General features: G+C 42.1%; 1 protein-coding gene across 1 annotated transcript in view; it reads left to right on the top strand.

Annotated features, from left to right (window-relative positions):
* Positions 1–20,875, top strand: part of LOC126094512 (casein kinase I) — a gene marked incomplete in the record, with an annotated part of 305,729 nt that overhangs the window by 132,975 nt on the left and 151,879 nt on the right. Inside the window, 1 exon segment of the mRNA XM_049908923.1 lies at positions 19,548–19,588. Coding sequence (XP_049764880.1) covers positions 19,548–19,588 — 41 coding nt within the window.

The raw sequence follows: 20,875 nt of genomic DNA, 5'->3' as shown, positions 1-20,875 counted from the left end.
TAATCGACAGGAATAAACATCAAAATTGAATCCGTACTTAAAAATAAGAAAATAAATTAGAAAGCATAATTATATTTAATGTTTATATAGCCGGCCGGGGTGGCCAAGCGGTTCTAGGCGCTAAAGTCTGAAGCCGCGCGACCGCTACGGTCGCAGGTTCGAATCCTGCCTCGGGCATGGATGTGTGTGATGTCCTTAGGTTAGTTAGGTTTAAGTAGTTCTAAGTTCTAGGAGACTGATGACCTCGGAAGTCAAGTCCCATAGTGCTCAGAGCAAATGTTTGTTTAGATAGTGGCATAATGTGAGTATAAAATATGTGCTTACTAAATACATATTTTAAAGTGGCTCATAATGCCTTTTAATTGGTTTTCTAAATAAAAACAATTATGTGGAACTACTGAATATTTTATTTTATCTTAAATTGGCAGCTTCAGTTTTCAAAAATTTTCTCTTCAAAACGCATGTGTTCACAGCTGTACAACTTGGCAAACAAAGGATCAAAGTCTCGCAAACAGATAACTCCTTTCAGGGGGCGCTTGACCGTATTGCTATTGAATGCCAAAGATCCACAACCACGAGTAACACTACAACCTTTCCACGAAGATAACAGCCTTCGCCTTGTGACAGCAGAGGGACCAAAACAGAGCAGTCAAAGATGATGTTCGGGCTGTTATAAGCGCCTGCGAAGAAGAGAAGAAAGAATGAATGTTGCTAAGAAAGTCTAGAGGGTGTGCACTAAAAGCAATAAATGCGACAATTTCATGTGCAACGAGTGTTATAGTGACATTGACAGTGCTGTGTTGAAGTAGAATATTCTAAGATCTTATTCATGAACGTTGTCAAACCAAGTAAAAAAATTGTAAATAATATTATAAGTAGCTAATATAATCAAATAAACTAAGCGTTTGAATCATTTCTTGAAAAACGATTTTTTTATACATATGTGATTCTAAATCGTGTGAGCCACATGTGGCTCATGTCCAGCCACATGTGGCTCATGTGGCCACAGATTGTAATTGTGTTAAAATGTTGTTGTTGGGCCACGTGAGCCATATATGGCTCACGCTTGTTGTCAGTCCAGTTGAGTCATAAATTGAATTCTATATGTTTAAAAGAAGACATCTGATGCAAAAAATCAATTTGGCTTCAGAAGTAATATTCGTGATTTCAATGTGGCGTAGAAACGCATAGTCCAAATTTCATCATGGCAGACAGTGTGTTAATGCTCTCTCCATATATCATTAGCGAGAGCAGGCGTTGGCTGCAAGGCCGCAAGTTGTATTCAGTACGTTTTATTGACTGCTTTCGCTGTTTAACGGTCAAATACTTTAAACTGTAAATTCCAGAATTTCTGATGATGCTCTTGGTAAATTGAAGAGCAGAACCGGTCAGTAAAACATAGTAAGTGTGGCTTGTGACTGTCCTGAAAAACTTAAAATACACACCCGTTCTAGAGAGACAACAAATAGCTATTGAACCAACCAACGAACATTCGACCCGGCGTCGGCACCAGGGGAGATGGGTCCCAACGCCAAGCAACCGTCAACGCTTTGATGTTACCGCCAGCAGACTGAACGGCAACCAAGGCCAAGCACTTCGTTGGGTCCGATTTGCCGCCTGAACCGCTAAGGAAATCTCAGCCAACGAAGCGGTTGGCTGTCGTTCTTTTGCATAGTGTGTACGCACCTAGTACTATGCCGTCGCTGTGTCTCCCCCCCCCCCCCTCTTTTCCTCTCTCTCTCTCTCTCTCTCTCTCTCTCTCTCTCTCTCTCTCTCTCTCTCTCTCTCTCTCTCTCTCTCTCTCTCCCTCCCCTTTTCAATCCCTCGATTGGAGGACGCGAGTTGTACAAGACCTACTTCATTATTTTTGTATTATCAGCACAGTTGCAACTGCAGCGACCAGTAGCACTCGGTGCATACTGAGGTGCGCGGCGCTGGCTTCCTCGCCGCTGCCCGCTGCCTTCAGCTCGCGGTTCACTGGCGCGGAAATCCGCCCCGGCCGCTCACAGCTCGCCGCTGACCTGTCTTCAGACTGCAGTCCAGCGGCTCGGCGGGCGCCTCCCGACTTCTGCAGTCTTGCCTCTCGTTAACCACTGAACTACATCGAGCTGCAGAGGTGAAGAAAATGAAGTTTGTTGCCAGTGGGAAAAAAAGGTTCAGTGAAATACAGGAAGAGCCTAATGCGAAAAGCGAAGAATCAACGGAACAAGACAACAGCGTGGAGCCAAATACAAAACTCGATTAGTTCAAATTAGTCTTTGTTAGTATTTGGAGATATACTGGTTCTCTTCTCTAATTTCTCACTTTTTCGTCTTCGACCTAATTGCTTCACTGAAAGAACTGTTGTTTTATGCTGCATATTGAAGCCCGTACTTTTGATTTTAATATTGCTGCACCGTCTGGCTTGGTGGGCCCACAATCGGGCAGTTGTGCTTTCTCCCGCCTGTCGCCACACCAGGTGTGATTTGCTGAGGTTTCGTCCATACTTTCTGTAAATTTTGCCCCGAATACCTGCAGGGCTTAGTTCGAGAGTATTAACCGAGTACTTAAAAAACATTCGTTTTTCTGTTCCTAGTAAGTTATTTCTATGTAATTTTTATTTTTAAGAGAAGTCTGTACACATTCATAAAGCAGATCTTTCACAACTGCATGTTGTTAAAGTTTATGAGCTAAGAGAAGAATTGGGAGAGGGCAGATATACAGCAATCAAATTTCTGTGTTTACCACTGTATCTGTGATGTTCAAGTGCTAGTCGATTCCTAAGATATACGGATACAATTGTAGAGCTCAAAAGCGTGGCATGAAGTTATAACTGAACCTATGAACTGATCCATAAAATTTATTGGGAAGTATTACATGGTACAACATTCTTCGTGTTAGATGAACTGGTTTATCATGCCTCTTCAGCGCCAAGAAGTTAACTCCCGTCGCGTTCAAACGTTTTAAGTTGTTCCTCGGTTGTGAGCTTCGATGAAATGAGTCTGTCAGAGAAACATGCAGCTTACATTTCCAGTTCCGTACGGTCAGAAAGGTTAGTCTGTATCCCTATGACACAAGCTTCATTTTAGTTCGTTGTGATTAGTTTGACTTCTCATCTGATACGTGTGTGTATAAACGCCTAAAGTCACCGTTGTTCGGATTCCAAACGACACACTAACACCTCACCCTCAATAACCAGATGGGTGAGAGGGTACCTACAAGACGATCGCATCATTTTGTAACATCCACGTTGCCGATGTAACGTCGTAGTGTCATGAAACGTCCCTGTACTTCTGAGATATGTGATTCCATCTGCATACCTTCTTAACCGGGTTCTTCACGAAATAGAGCAGATTATTGAACTAGTAATTGTTCGTGAACTACAGAAATAATTCTGATGGAAGTTTGCAGAACGCAGCGGCCTTCACTTGTCAGACCTGGATCGTATTCCAGTCAGTTACGAGGAGCGAAGTTAGTATGGTTTCATCCTCAGGCTTACTGCACTTGAGTATGTGCAAAGTTTGTGTATAGTTCAGAATTTTCATGTGTCTTAGTTTCCAATAAGATCTTTAGTATTGGAAAAATAATAAAAAATCAGAAATCTCTAAAGACAAAGCTTAAAAATTCGAAGATATTTTTTTGAAGACTGAATGTACTTATAAACAAGACATATATTTACCGACACATCTGTTTATATAACTTTGATAAGGCGCGTAGTATGGAAAATTGATGTTCGTCAACTTTGCGAATACTTAATGACGCGCTTTCAACACAAAATGAAATTCGTGTTAATAATTCTAAAATGTGTAGGCCACGGAATTGTTGTAATTGTTTCTTTTTTATTTTTCATTGCTCTCATATACAACAGTGTATACGTGCGCATCTGCCTTTATTTTATTATTATTCCTTTTTGCGATCAGTACCGGCGATGACAAAACCGTTATGTGCGAAGCGCAGTCCCTCTGTCAGGACGGGGAAAGAAGTTTCCTTGTGTATTATCTTCGCGGTGTAACACTAGCGGTCACAAGTTAACGTTTAAGTGATGGTCGTTTAACTAATGCATAATGTGCTCCATGGAATTAGAACACGTATTGATCCCGATATTTCATTGTATGGTACATGCGTTAGAATCTAAGCGGAGCGAATTGTTTGTCGGGTCCTTTTAGTTACGTCCACACGCCTCTCATTGGCGAACGATGCGCGAATCAGTCGTGCAGCCAATGTACCTCCCTGTGTACGCTTACAGCGTGCCGCCGGTGGTACTTAAGTTTTGGAAGACAGTTTACCAAGAGGACATGAGGGTGCCCGTATTCTTCATGCGCAATTCCAGTTCACCGGGTTTCACTCTTATTCAGCATGCCTAGGGCGCCAGAGAGCAAGACGGGCGCGCCTTGGATTCATCTCCGATCAGTCTTGGGGAGAAAAATGCGACGGTTGAGAAGTCTGTGGTCAGAACGGCTCTTGCAGCTATCTCGAGGAGCGCACACCACGGCGAGGCGAAATGAGGAGAGGGTGCTAGACGTTGCTATCAGTGACTCGTTCATCTGCTCGCGAGTGCGCTTTGTGAGAACGGTCTTAGGCATTCGTGTTGAATATTTGTGTGAAGTAGGGCCGCTATTTTCTTCAGCAAGTCGATACTTCTGTTACCATTCATTACTTCGATCACGAACGCCAAGCCGTACATCGATCAAGCCGCCAAGTAGCCAAAGCGTAGCTCGTGCTTACCGTCGTCCAGTGGCCGGCCGAGGCGCACCTACAAACAGAGTTGTGCCTTGCGTTTTTAAGATTTGTAACCATCTAACAAAGATAAGTTGGCAACAGCTTCGAACAGTGTGAACAAACCTGCGAATAGGTGCGAAACATAACTGTAGGAGATGCGCTTATCTAGAACAATTCCACGAGTGCAACAGGGGAAAAAATTAACAAGTCCTTAATTAGCATCTCAGACTGGTAGCGCTCAGTTGGGCGTTTACGAGAGGAGTCAAGAATGCAAACATCTCCGCGTCAGTGTGGAACGCTGGAAGTTTGTATGTCGCGGAGAAAACTGGAAAATATCAAGAGTCTAATAAACTGAAAATTATACTTCAAGGGGAGGCCATGACCGTTCGGATCACGGATTACTTCAGGATTTATACACTTTTAGTAGTCCAGTAGGACAACATAATGTGCAAGTGATAAGGCGTACTACGGTGATTTTTGAGAAAATAGCAAGAGAAGTATTACGCTTCAATGATGTGCCACTGCGTTGCGAACCTGAGTACGAGATGGCGGCAGTCATGTGGTTAGTGTACATGCTCCAAGATCGGTGGATCGCCGGATCGCCGGATCGAGTCCCACTCGTGATTTTTAATTTTTTTTTTCCCGACACTAGTCATATTACTTCAGACATATTACATTTGAAAGATAACGTGATGAAAAGACACGTGTATTTGCATGAACGTTTATTGAATTTCCAATTTAGTTTGGCTGTTTGCTATTTTGTATCATCACAAAGTTATTAAATATTATTTTTGACAGCCAAACTACCAAATATATAAAGTTTCTATGAAATGTGTGCCTGTCGTAATTTCCGAAATCCCTTATACCTGCAATCTGCTGAGGTACCGAGAACTGCTTTGCACCTGGACGCCTCGACCAGCAGACACAAATGTACGAAATAATATGACTAGTGTTGAAAAAAACATAAATTAAAAGAAAAGATGAGCGGGACTCGATCCAGCGATTCACCGATTGCGGAGCTTGAACTCTAACCACGTGACCGTCGACAGCTCGTGCTCAGTGTCGCGACGCGTTGGTTCTTAATCACTGACGTGTAAAATTTCTCTTGCGACTACTTGCATATTATGTTGTCCTAACGGACAACTAAAAATATATAAAGTTTGAAGTAAACCCATGATCCGAACGTCGCCTCTTGTTAGTAGAAATTGACAAAGGTGAATAGAAAAACGACAGCGACTGTAGGCTAATACAAAACGAGCGACATCAGTGATGTAGCAGATAAAATGAGTAACTTAGCGATACTACGAGCAACACAGTATCAATTAAACTTTCCTGGATAAAAAGGAAGTAATCGCAAACCATCGTTGTTAACGTTCACACTCTGTTACCTAGGTAACCATACCAAAATAGAATATTTTATTAAAGGAAATCTGTTCTTTTTAAGGGGCTGGATGCCGTATTTTCACAGTTTCTGCGCTTTTGTTCTGTTGAACATCGGAAAAATTAAAGTAATGTGATGCTTGTTTCCTGTAGTTTTCTGGCATTGCGAATCACGAGCGAAATATGTTTGTCGGCCAAATTCCGTCACCTGTCTCACACCTCAACTCAAAATTTCATCTCTAAATTTCACGAAACCACGTCTCTTTTGGTAGTCAAACCAGCTCGTCCTGCTATAACTACGCGTTTTTTGGATGTTGACACAAATGTTGCCAAGATGTTATTATCCTGTATTTCTGAAGTTCCACAACTCTTTAATGTACACGACATTCCAATAGTTTAGAACGTAATGAAATTCATCACCCTTTAGTTTGCGTTTTGTACTGTCAGTTGTAGAAGGTGCTCTTTTTACTTCTTGCGTAACCCTAAAATTACAGATTTTCCCCTTTATGTTGACTATATAGTTACGCCTTGAACGAGTCTTGAAGCTTCCAGTAGACTTACTGGTAGACTGGACACGAGTGTAGTTATTCCCGTGTGACGAGGCTGTTACGGAAATAGGGAAGCTACGTATCGATCCGTTGCATGCAAGTCTCCCTCGCGCAACAGACTATCCACCGTACATGGTTTGCTTGCTCCACCAGTCCTACTCGGACGAAAACCACTATATTGCGCATCACTATGTTGCTGTCACCTAGGTAGCAGCGCTCCTGGGTAATGTGCTAATAACGTCAGGTAAACTGTTGCAATAAGAGAAACAAAACGCGGTAGAATTCTTTAGAACCTTGCACTAGATCGGTTCTCTACGACCTGAGTGTGCTTTCAGAACGATAATCAAATGTTTACATCACTACATTAGATGTGCTAAACTTGTGAATTTTACGGAAAACTGAAAACGCTCTAATGCCATGGAAAGAAGAGCAAAGTGAACACACGCTATTATTTTTGCCGTTTTTCTCCCCATATGTGCTGTTTTGAATGTTTTACTCAGGACTTCGATGTTCTCCATATTTATTACACTCCAGGATTGAAATTCTTCCAAGCGAAACCGTAGAGAGTGTGGTCCACTTCCTCTATACGTATGTAATGTGTGGTAATGTATGTAATTTTTCGTGTCCTAATTCCTTTCGAGTAGCAAGGGCTTAGATAACTTAAGTTCACGTCATATACAGTATGTAATCAAAAGCATCCGGACACGTGGCTGAAAATGAATTAAAAGTTCCTGTCGCCCTCCATGAGTAATGCTGGAATTTAGTATGGTGTTGGCCCACCCTTAGCCTTGATTACAGCTTCCACTCTCGCAGGCATACGTTCAGTCAGATGCTGGAATATTTCTTGGGGAATGGCATCCCATTCTTCACGAATTGCTGCACTCAGGAGAGGTGTCGACGTTGGTCGGTGAGGCCTGGCACGAAGTCGGTGTTCTGTAGGATTCAGTCAGGACTCTGTGCAGGCCAGTCCATTACAGGGATGTCGTGAAATCACTCCGCCACAGGCTGTGCATTATGAACAGGTGCTCGATCGTGTAGAAAGATACAGTCGCTATCAGCAAATTGCTCTTCAACAGTGGGAAGCAAGAAGGTGCTTAAAACATCAATGTAGGCTTGTGCTGTGATACTGCCACGCAAAACAGGGGGTGCAAGCCCCCTCCATGAAATACACGATTACACCACACCACCGCCTCCGAATTTTACTGTTGGCACTACACACGCTGGCAGATGACGTTCACCGGGCGTTCGCCATGCCCCCACACCGTACCATAGGAGCGCCACATTGTGTACCGTGATGCGTCACTCCACACAACTTTATTCAACTGTTCAATCGTCCAATGTTTACGCTCCTTACACCAAGCGAGGCGTCGTTTGGCATTTACCGGCGTGATGTGTATCTTATGAGCAGCTGCTCGACCATGATATCCCAGTTTTATCACCTCCCGCCTAATTGTCATGGTACTTGAAGTGGATCCTGATGAAGTTTGGAATTCCTGTGTGATGGTCTGAATAGAAGTCTGCCTATTACACATTACGACCCTCTTCAACTGTCGGCGGTCTCTGTCAGTCAACAGACGAGGTCGGCCTGTACGCTTTTGTGCTGTACGTGTCCCTTCACGATTCCACTTCACTGTGACATCGGAAACAGTGGACCAAGGGATGTTTAGGAGTGTGGAAATCTCACGTACAGACACATGACACAAGTGACACCCAATCACCTGACCACATACGAAGTTCGTGAGTTCCGCGGAGCTCCCCATTCTGCTCTCTGACGATGTCTAATGACTACTGAGGTCTCTGATATGGAGTACCTGGCAGTAGGTGACAGCACAATGCACCTAATATGAAAAACGTATGTTTTTGAAGGTGTCCAGATACTTTTGATCACATAGTGTATTCGTATAAGGAGGTCTCAGCATTGTAATGAAGCTGAAAAGCGGCAGAACAGTAAAACTTATAAAAACGCTGATTTTTACGTGATCTCCGGATGGCTGACTAAAATGTATTATTGTTTTATGGAAGTGGATTTTAGTGTTATCATGTATAGAATACCTTGTTATGGATGTGAATAACTTGAGGGGAAGGGGGCGGGCCGGCCGCGGTGGTCTTGCGGTTCTAGGCGCTGCAGTCCGGAACCGCGGGACTGCTACGGTCGCAGGTTCGAATCCTGCCTCGGGCATGGATGTGTGTGATGTCCTTAGGTTAGTTAGGTTTAAGTAGTTCCAAGTTCTAGGGGACTGATGACCTAAGATGTTAAGTCCCATAGTGCTCAAAGCCATTTTAACCATTTGAAGGGGGCGGGCTAGAGGTTCATCTACTATTCCATAGACGCCTTCTATAGTTTCGCTCCTCATGTCTTACACGTTCTCGTGCAGGCGTATACTGTACATTGTACACGGCTCTGCGCGTGTCGTAATGTAGCTTAGCTTGCGAAGACGCCAGGGTCGTGTGCATTCTCTGCTAAATTTTAATATATGCAAGCATTGTGTAAGTAGCCGCTGCCCTACGGAGACTGATAATCGTTCTTCTGCCAGCAGTGCTACGAATTTATTCAGTTCCAAACCACGCTCCGAACGCAGCGTCAGAGAAAATTTCGCTATGCACATGCCAGTGGTTTATGTTGATTATAAATAAAATGTAAATCTAGTGTTAATACTCTTCATCTATCAACACTGAGAAAAAATAAAAGATTTTGACAGAAGTCAGCGTACTGAGTACAGAGTGCTTCGAGGGGCACTAAGTTGCCTAGCGGAATTAGTCGGCCGCGCAGCTGATGGAGCTCTTCGCGTCAGAACTTGCAAATTAGGTTGTTGCCAGTAATGCAGTTTGGAGCGCCGGCGGAGCAGGAGCAGGAGGTGGGGGCGACCCGGCTGTGCTCGGTGCCGTCGCCTATCCGCCTACCCCGAGGTCCCAGCGTTCGCCAGCCAATAAAGGGGGAGGGGAGCTTGCGATGTACATGTCTCACAGCGGCATTGCACAGCAAAGGATAAAAATGCCGATAGTTACATGGGGTCCGCGGACTGTGACGACTGTGATACAATCCGTTTAGGTATAAAGCCGTGTCACACTGTAGAAAGGAATACCATAACAACCAATACAAGACGATCTCCTCCCAGATGTCGGAAATGTTTATTCAACGGACTTCTCCAGTAAAGTGTAATGTCATTGACTTTCCCAGAGAGGCGTGGGTGTTCCGGTGAAAATTCCGAACAATATTCTTCCACGCGAACACTTTTGCCCCTCCCCTCTACGACTCTACGTAGGCCATCTGCAACTTTATATATTGTGTCCCACTTGGGATCACCACCACTATTACAAAGGAATCAACCTCCAACATTTCGAGACCACAAACAAGATCGTTGAAATTCTGTCTAGATAACAATTCTTATTTTGTTTCGTTCCAAAGTATGACCCAACAACGTAAACGAGAAATATGTTTTTACAAATCAAAATGTTTTCTGCACGTCTGTTAAATCTTTATTATGATTAGTTGTACGGAGACAATCTTTTTCCGCGTCGGCTTTGTTGTCACATAAATATTTACCGTACTAAAGTTGCTGCGGGTACTGTAATGTGAAATTTGTGAACAGATCAGTGGTCGCTACACTGCAAATGCTTGGAAGTGGCGCTGCTGAACGTACTGTTTACAAAGAGTCTGTTACTTTGCATTGTACCTTACGAAATAACACGTTTTGGTGCAGTGGTACGTTCTTAGCTTTTTCTCCTGGAGTAGGCGGAGTTGATACAGCAACACACTAAATATTAAATCGCTTTACCATAACTTGAACGAGATGAGATACCTTTGTAACAATCCATGTCTACAGGAATGTCATGACAATTTATTACTGTCGCTGGACATCAACGTATCACTTCTTACAGAACAAGATATTTCTTACAAAGTACTATTGACCATAAAAATTTACGCAGAGTTCTGATACAACCGTCGCATTGTTGGCTCGATGAAGACGATGCTGTCGTCTTCAGCGATGATCACGGAATGAGCTGAGCGGCAGTGCGCTCAGACCGAAGTAAGCGAGCTGATGCTGCGGCGTATGGAAACTCATCTCGAAGTGTCTACTCCGACTCTGACGCAGCGACTATATTTGTTTGTTGTTTCGTCGCGAGGTGTCAACCTTGCCCTGGCACCTCGTTCTTCGGACGACACCACACTTTCCTGTTCTAAGTGACTCACCGAGCGAGGTGGCGCAGTGGTTAGCACACTGGACTCGCATTCGGGAGGACGACGGTTCAATCCCGTCTCCGGCCATCTTGATTTAGGTTTTTCGTGATTTCCCTAAATCGCTTCAGGCAAATGCCGGGATGGTTCCTTTGAATGGGCACGGCCGATTTCCTTCCCTATCCTTCCCTCACCCGAGCTTGCGCTCCGTCTCTAATGACCTCGTTGTCGACGGGACGTTAAACACTAATATCCTCCTCCTCCTCTAAGTGACTCGTTTGCAAGTACAAAAGCAATGAGTGATACACAGCGCAAAACGTTTCCCTTGTAATAACGCATTCACCTTAAATTTTTGAACTTTTTTCCACAAATATATCTGCATATGTTACCATATTAAACATGTACCTTATTTACACTACATTTAATGTCATAACATATGCAGGTGTATTATTTATGCCATGGAAGTTCAAAATTTAAGCTAAAACTAATTGCTTGTGCATGTTTTGGCCAGGATAAGATTAACAACGTGACTAATGAGGGCACTTCTTTAGCCTTCTGTGCTCATACGACAAAACGAATTTTGTCGGGTACTTAACCCGTGACACGGTTGAAGAAACGTGGTATGTTCTTTAGTTTATGACACTCCATATCACTGGTGTGTGTCGTTGCCTCCGATTCATTTCTCATTCTGTATAATCGTCCTTTAAACTTGCTTTGATAGCAGTTGCTAAAAATTACAGTAGTACATCGCTGGCCGGCCCGAGTGGCCGAGCGATTCTAGACGCTTCAGTCTGGAACCGCGCGACCGCTACGGTCGCAGGGTCGAATCCTGCCTCGGGCATGGATGTGTGTGATGTCCTTAGGTTGGTTAGGTTTAAGTAATTCTAAGTTCTAGGGGACTGGTGACCTCAGATGTTAAGTCCCATTGTGCTCAGAGCCATTTGAACCATTTCAACCAGTACATCGCTATTTCACACGCATTGTATTGTGCCAACGAATCGAAAAATAAATTTTTATGTTCGTCACTCTTCGAACATTCTCATCTTTGCTGAAATAAATTTCATGTATGTTAGAAGTCAGCAACAGCCTTCAGTTTCGGGCGCGTTGTTCCATTGTTGTTAAATGATAGCGCACTTTCACAATAGTTTTAAATTCTTCAAGAAATGGCAATAATAATATACACTTGTCTTTCCTATAAATAATTTCGGTTTCAGTTTGGTACTTCACCTCGACAGAACTTGATTACGAATGTTGAATCCGTATGTAATTTCAATCTCTTCACTTCGAAGTTGATAACATCAATTAATAACAGTGCAGTTTTATAGCTGTTTTGAATTGCATGTGATATTACGGATTTTTTTATGTAGTTGTGGCATTGCTGGCAGAATGGTATAGGAAAAGCTACATGAATACTCCACAGTTCACACTTTGCGCTTGGCACAGGGTTCATCGTCCAGATTATTTCTCTACCGTTCCACTCTCGAAGAGTGGATAAATAAACACTTAAATCTTTCCGTGCGAACTCTGATAAGTCTTATTTTATATTAAGATGGTCATTTCTTCCTATGTAGGTGAACATCAATTAAATATTTTCGCATTTGGAGGAGGAAATTGGTGTCAGAATTTTCATGAAAATATCCTGCCGCATAGAAAGTCTTTGTTTAAAGATTGCCATCCCAAGTCGCGTATCGTATCCATGACCACTCTTCCTTATTTTGCGATAATACTAAACTAGCTGCCCTTCTTTAAACTTCTTCCATATTGATGGTCAATCCTATTTGATGCGGATCCCATACCGCGTAGCAACACTCCATAAGAGGACGGACAAGCGTACTGTAAGCAGTCTCTTTAGTAGACCTGCTGCTTCGTCTAAGTGTTCTGCCAGTAAGACACAGTTGATCGTTCCAGCTGAAATTATTCGTAATCGGAATCCCTAAGTCACAGACTAATGTTTGTCTGAATTATCATGTAACCGAAATTTAACGGATTTCTTTTAGTGCTCGTGTCGATGACGTCGCATTTTTCATAATTTAGATTCGATTGCCACTATTCGCACCATACAGATATCTTGTCTAAATCATGCAGTTTGTTCGCAGCTTCTGATGACATCATGAGATATAACCGACAGCACAATCTGCAAAAAATCTTAGAGGACTGCTCAGATTGTCTCCTAAATCGCTTGTATAGATTACTGGATTGCTTCCAACAGTTACTACGATCTGTAAACCACGGATCTAGTCGCGCAACTGAGACGATACACCGTAGGCATGTAATTTTTGTAGACTTCTCTTGTGAGAAATGATGTCGAAAGTCTTCTGGAAATATAGAAATTTGGAACTCATTTGAGGTCTATAGATAGTACTCATTACTTGGTGCGAATAAAGAGCTAGTTGTGTCTCACAAGAACAATATTTTCTGAATCCGTTCAGACTGTGTGTCACTAGACTGTTACCTTCGTGGTAATTCATAATGTTCGAATATAGCATAATATTCCAGAATCCTACAGAAAATCGACCTTAAGTGACATGGGTCTCTAATTCAGCGGATTTCTCCTGTTTCCTGTGTTGTGGATTCATCTGAGCCGTGCAAATTTCCAGTCTTTGGGTACCGATCTTCCGTCGACAGAGCAGTAGTATATGAGTGCGAAGTATGGAACAATTATGTCAGCTTATTCTGAAAGGATGCTAATAGCTATACAGTCCGGACAGAAAGACACGCCTGTATTAAAAGATTTCAGTTGCTTCCATACACCGAAAATTCGTACAAGGTGCGTCTAGAAAGTTCGGTGAATGGTCCCTTAAAATAACAGTAAGCAACACACTTCTAACATAGGTTGTAAAACTGCTGGAATCTGTTCGCAACCGCTTCTTGTGGAATCCCTGAAAACATCATGGTCTCGCTTTGTTATATATTCGAAACGTTTACGTGATCAACTGTCTCGCTCAGTGCAAGGTAGCTGTTCTACAGCATTCTCATTACCCTCGAAATTTGGTGCGGGATGCCTCATTTTTCTTTCCCTCCCTCAAATTGCCCCTGAAAGGCTTATGCTTTGTAGACGTTGCGCGTTACGAAGGTGCTTCGAGCAATTCCACAAGAAGCGCCTGCCGACAGTTTCCAACAGCTTCACAGTTGACGTCAGGAGTGTGTTTAGCTGATTGCTTTGAAGGCAAGTAGAGGTATTTTATATTTAACTCTTGTTTCCTTTATTTTCTGAGACCATTTACCGAACTTTGCAGGTGCAACTTGCACTTCTAAGTTACTCATCTTGGTAGCTGTTCTTGATCCGAATTCTGAAATGTTTACTTCCTGAACTTCTGTCATCAGTAACATTTCTATCGATATCATGCAGTAAAGATACTTATAGTCTTTCCGCCAGTGTACGTTAACTTAAGACTAGAATCTCTCTGGATTTTCTTCCAGATATCGAGAAAGAATTTCATTGTGAAAACTGTTGTAAGCATTCCGCGCTAAATTTTGAGCTCCTGTGAATCATCCCCAGTCTTAGAGATTTTGCGTTCTTTTGAATTTGGCATACTTTTTTCATTGTTCCTATAACATTGCTGTGACTTCGTGACAATGAGGAATCAGTTCCATCTCTTACTAACACACTGGCTGCCGGACCTGAATCACCATTCCGAGGCCTTTTCCATGTTGTGCAATTGTTAGACTCCTTGCGTGTGAACTTAATTTCTTCGGCATAATCCCTGCTCAGGTATTGTGTATAGGACTTACGTACAACCTTTAATAACAAGTCAAGACTCCTTTCAGGATTTCAGGCGAATGACATTTCCCTTTTTGGAAAGTGGACCAAAAATAATAATAATGCTGAATACAGCATACATCAGCAGGTTGGCTTACAAATTCACAATAGATGTAACAACATATTTGAATTAATTAATAGGTTGTACGGTTCGTTTTAAAAGTGTGAATAATGAAAAAAACGTTCCAGGCACATGAACTTTCCGTGCGAACAACCCTTACGGTTTGTGATTAGTTGCTTTGATTTTTGTAAAGCTTCAGCTCGGCCAAATTTTTGAGTCACTCTTCGGAAATGTAATGCTTGCTGCCGGTTTCTTGCAAGACCTGGTTCCGTGAACTTGGTGTTCCCAGTACATTTATCTGTTTTCCAGTGATTTAGTGCAAGTGCAACTTTATCTCGAAATTCAGTAACGTGCACATTTCTGTCAGTTACTTGCTTGCAGCTAGCAGGAGAATCGACAATTCCCATGCTTGAGAGGAGCTTGAATACAATCTTGCGGCACCATTTTACTCATTTTTGTGAAATTGAAGCATTATATGCCTTTTGATCTGACATCTCTGTGAAGGATTTTGCGGCATGATATTCAAAAGTTATGGATGTTTTTTTGGTTGCTCCTTTTCTTGAGCTGGTTGCTACCATTTCTGGAACTCCTTTAGTGACGAAAAGCAAGACCTCTCTTGCCATTCCATTTTCCTACAGTAACATTTCTGTTATTGTCCATGCATAATATTTCACCTTTCTGGACCTTTCCTTTCACTAAGCTCGTTGGATTTAATTTTGTGTTAATCCTCAATGTAGCAACGAGATCAGTTGAGTGCTCATTCAACGGGCGAAGGCACCGCTTGTGCAGTAATTGTAGACGTACAGATTGAGCTCGACATTTAAGATTGGACGCATCAACTCCATCAGTACATGGAAGGACACTTCATGATTTGCCGGAGCAATCTCGTTTCCAGCATACGATTACACATACCACGTATACCCTTCCACAACACAAAGTTTGAATAGCTTGAGACATATTTATGACGTTTCTCCGGAATATACACGCTAAAACACAGTATCGCTCTAAACGGCACCATAGTTTCATCTGTGTACACGTTCTCACTAGGACAATACATTGCGTGAAATTTATTCGTTAATAGATCACCCAGTGGTGAAATTTTGATCAATTTGTTTGTGCCAGAATTGTCTAAAAAAGAACCTCAAACCTATTACCGGGCAAATCTTACTTACGTCATTTTTGAATAGTACAGTCCATGACCAAAAAAATGGTTTTGGAGTGTAGGTGTTCGATCCAGACCAATCAAAGACACGAATCCAAAAAGTTGTTGTGTTCTGCTGTGTTTTGTATATTTTTCGTTGACAGTGCAGTCAGTAATTCTTTGCCCGGCATAACGATTCTGGTGACATTCATATTTCCTGTTACAGCATGCCAAGTAACTAGGGAGACGTTTCTGGGAGGTACATTTGTTGATTACTCAACAGCTAGTAATTTTATTTTCCTCGGCCCGCCTGAATCAGACTCGTTGGCAATACGATTAGAACTCTCAGGAGACTATTCAGGATCACTACCGTCAGTTACTTCCCCTCACTCTCATTGAATTAACTTTCCTCGTTCAGAAAACATGAAATTGTCACAAACTCACAAGAAAACAAGTTCAATTTTTCACGGACACACGACTTCAAACACATGCAATCCTTAGCGACTTTGTTGCGTGAGCTACCGCATGTGTAACGCATATAGTTCATCGCAAGACAGACTATTTCAGTCGATTGTCGCATTGTCTGTCAACGAATTTCGGAACCATAAGTGCACAACCTCTCCATAAGGCCAGGGCAGCGATATATCCACTTCAATTCAAAGTAGCATCTGATCTATGCTTACATAGTTTGAAAGTAATGGATACTGTCTCTGGGAAATGCGTCATGCTAATTACTATCTGCTTTTTTAACTAGACGTATTTTGCGTTTAGTTTTATTAGATTTGAGTGTTATGGCATTCAGTCTCACCACAACCACGTAACTATTTACATTTTGAATGGGCTCTTAAACTAATTGCTGAAAATAATTTTCGGAGAAAGCATTGAGTAAAATTTCGGACGATGTTTTATTCTTACCACAGACTTCAAACCTGTATTGTCGCCAATGTATCAGGTGCAGATTGAAATCACAATAAACTACAATTAGATGTGTCTGGTACCTATTCAAAATAATGCAAATTTTTTTTAAACTTTCAGCAAATATTTCAGCTGAGACTGGGGGTCGGTTAAAAGAACCTGTTAATTTATTCCCGTTGTCAAGTATGACATTTAATAACTCGCGGGAACTACCTAATTCAATTTCATTACAAAATAAAATACTTCTAATAGCAACAAACACGCTACCGCCAACTGTATTTAATCTATCCTTTCTGAACGCCGTTAGGTCCTTTGTAAAAATGTTGGCTGAACATTTCTCTGGCTTTGCCCAGCTTTCAATACCTATAACGATTTGACCATAACTACTTTCTATTAGAACTTGCTCTGGTTCTTTCCAAATACAGCAGCATCTCTTGAAAACTGTAATACTGATGGGTCCTAGGCCTACCTTCGTCCTGTGTTTGTCCTGCCCCCTTAAGGCTGAAGCCCCTTCTGTACTTTCCCGTAGACCGTTTAACCAAAAAAACTGCCATTCTCTCTCCACACAGCCCCTGCTACCTGTGTATCTGTCTTCTGTGTGTAATCCACCCCAGACGTATTAAGCAGAACTCGAAGCACCAGTACCCTGTGGCGCAAATCGAAGAATATGCAGGCTACATGGTCACAGAACAGTCTGAGGCTCTGATTCAAACTTCCTGCTCTCGACTCTGTACCATAGGAGGCTCTCCATAAATTAAGGCACACGTTAAGGGGTGGGAGGGGTCAACAGTGTGACTTGGGCGTGGGGGGGGGGGGCAAGGGGGGAGGAGTCATCAGCTTCGTGACATTAGAGTATTGCAGCTCCAAACTTCAACTGTATCAGTGTCATTAAATTTGATTTGTATCACTTTTGGGCATGTGGCGCCGCGGGATTTCGCAGTCGCTATACCTGCGGTGTCGCGCGTCGGCTGCCATTGACATAAGCCGAAAGGCCAATACCGCGTTTGAGGCGTTGACAAACACCGCCTTCGCCCACATTTCGTTTACGTCTTATTGTTTATGTCTCTTAGTCGACACTTGACTTTGGATGTCGACACTTGACTTTGGATGAGTGATGGACGATAATTTTTGAAAATGAGAAAAAAAATGATTTAGGCATTCTTTACCGCAAACTATATTAAGTATACCTGTACAGTGCAACTTACGCTGATAAAAATAAACAAAATAAACAAGACGAAGTTAACACCTAATGGCACCTTATAGCGAAGATTAACAGTACAGTAATGACAGCGTTGAAAATGAAGTTCATTGGAAAATCAAAGATTTGCAAATAATATTAACTAAAAAGAAAACGACACGTATAAACTTTTATACAAAAATTCCTTCGTCCTCAAAACCACCGAAACAACTCATGCCACAGACGTACATAGATTCCTAAATTACCTACTTCTGAAAAGTTAATGATAACTCGAGAAGGTTTTATAAAACCCGTGTTTGTTTATACTTGCGATTGTGGTCCTGACAAAAATTTACGATACGAGTGAGTTATTGTTTCAGCTGTACAACATTGTAAAGATTTTGACGTGCATGCTATTTTCATTGTCACAAGTGCTCCAGGAAGAAGTACATTTAACAGAGTATAGCGACGATCGGCACCCCTTAGTTGCGAACTTAGTGATGTGTTAAAACACTCAAGTGGAAGACGCCAGAACGACAGGCAAGATGTGATTACATTGTAATATACAACAAAGAAAATAGACAGAACACACACAGAAAATCGTACGATGACGGAATGACTCTAGAGATACGTGACAGTCTAGGACCTGTGCCTGGATACGCGCCTTTGTAGTGGTCTACTTATTTCACTATCCAGACATGTCGCACATATTGATTCAATGCCTCATCTCGACAGTTTTTCCCCATCCTTTTCAGTCTGCGGATGCTATAACACAGTTTGGGCGTATCGTATATATTTCACACCGTGTGTACTGTCCGCCCCCGGTAGCCGAGTGGTCAGCGCGACAGAATGTCAGTCATAACTGGGACGGAGATTTTCTCCGCTCAGGGACTGGGCGTTGTGTTGTCCTAATCATCATTTCACCCCCATCGACGCGCAAGTCGCCTAAGTGTCGTCAAATCGAAAGACTTGCACCCGACGAACGGTCTACCCGACGGGAGGCTCTAGTCACATGACATTTATTTATTTACCGTGCGTACGTACCAAAGAGTGGGTGGTATAAGCGATCTAAGCAACATCAGTAGATTAGTTCGAAGTGGATTAAAAAAAAAGAAACTGTTCCAAGTGACCGATACTTAATAAGAAACGCGCGATTCTGTCACATTTTGGAATCTGAGCGTATGTGGTGGCGCCTGGTGTTAGGCTGTACCGCCTAGCCCATTCGTTCTCCACTTTGCAGCGCGCCAGGCGCTAGGCGCCATCCGATCCGCACGGCACGTGACGTTCGGTACAGCCTTTCACCGTCCATTGTCGTCATTGTGGATCTTACCCGTGGTTGTTAACCTGAGTGGGCGACAGATGATAGGGATTTTAAAAATATTTTCATTTAAGTTTTTATATAGTGCAATGTCACGTACATTTGAGCAGGTCAGAATTAAAAAAATGTTTTTTTGTCCTTCGGCAACTAGAAGCACGAAAACCGAGCTGTGTGAAGATCATTGGTGTGCGAAGCCCACGGAGTGCGACTTAACGACAGGCATCAGAGCTTAAATGTCGCGTCAGTTTTTCCCCTGCCTTCCTCTGCAGTTTGTAGATTCTCTGGTGCAATTACTCTCACTTATTTATTTACTTGTATTAAATATTTAACTTTACGTATCCCTTTATTAATCGCTAACCTTTTTCTTTTCAGGGAAGAACCTGTACAACAATGAGCATGTGGCCATCAAAATGGTATGTGACAAACTACTTTAATTTTCTGATTTTTGGGGGTTCCAAATCTGAAGTTAATCAGTGAACAGAACTGTGTTTTTGTAGACAAAGTATGCCGGGGTTCTTTCTGGAAGCAGAAACAGTACTCTGCGTCCTGTGTTAATTCGAATTGTGAAACTGTTAGCAATCCATTAATCGACAGCTCTTTAAATTAATTTAGTATTTTCATCTGGAGAAACTCACTTTCGATAAGGCAGTTATTTTTGCTGGAAGTTGATGATGTTGGCCAAATTTTTGTAATCATTTGTTTGAAATATCCGTTACCAGTCGTTAAGGGACAGAAATGTGCATAAAATTTGCCATCGATCAGAAATGACTTATTCTCATTCTGTGTATTATTTTTCTACTTTTCGGAAGATTATCGCACAGTAGTACATATTTCGGCAAGAACAGCGCAGCAAATATATTACAGTAGCTGTAGTATACTCTTTTCCCTTTGGTGGGTGAAAAGCTCACATATTGAGTTTCTTACATAAAAGCGTTTAACGTTTTTAATCGTAAAAGAATAAGGCACGTCACTATTCGCACTATGAATTTCGCTTATTCCATTCAGCTTTAAAAGGCTCCATTTTCCGCTAAGATTAGCGTTCAGTATGACTATCAATAAAGGAGAATGACAAACATTCCAGTGTCACGGAGTGAATTTAAAACAGTGGTGGGTTTTTTGCTGCAACTGTGTCTGCCACTGAGCGTATTTGTCCTAGTTCCCGAAAGCAAACCACGAATGTAGTTTGTACAGATTTACTTTGAATAAGTTAGAGGCTGTACAAACTAAATGATTAATTGCTCTTTTTTCAAATCAGAAACAGATGGAAAAAGACGAAGCGAAGCAGGAGCTTTTCAGCTAGTTCATTTATAAAACTGACACAAATACATATGCCAAGTAACATGAGAATAAAATATCTCATTTCCGTTGCTTCGTGCCGCCTCGTGTGGATATAGTTCTAATTTATTTATATTAACGGATAGTATTGGCCACTCAGGAACACAGTTTGAAATAGGGTCAATCTACGGTACGATGTCCTCTGTGAACATTGCATTGTTGTGTGGATCCTCTAGTGTAGACTAACTTCAAACACTAACACACCTGGTGACTATGATTTTCCACAAGGCTTGAAGACGGAAAGAAACGCTTTTCCATTGATCGGATCGGAAGCTCTCTCTCTCTCTCTCTCTCTCTCTCTCTCTCTCTCTCTCTCTCTCTCTCTCTCTCTCTCTCATGGATGCTTCACGTCCAAAGAATTCTTG

The sequence above is a fragment of the Schistocerca cancellata genome, chromosome 8 (assembly GCF_023864275.1).
Source record: "Schistocerca cancellata isolate TAMUIC-IGC-003103 chromosome 8, iqSchCanc2.1, whole genome shotgun sequence".
In the NCBI taxonomy this organism is placed as follows: Eukaryota; Metazoa; Arthropoda; class Insecta; order Orthoptera; family Acrididae; genus Schistocerca; species Schistocerca cancellata.
This window is presented reverse-complemented; position numbering and strand designations above follow the sequence as displayed.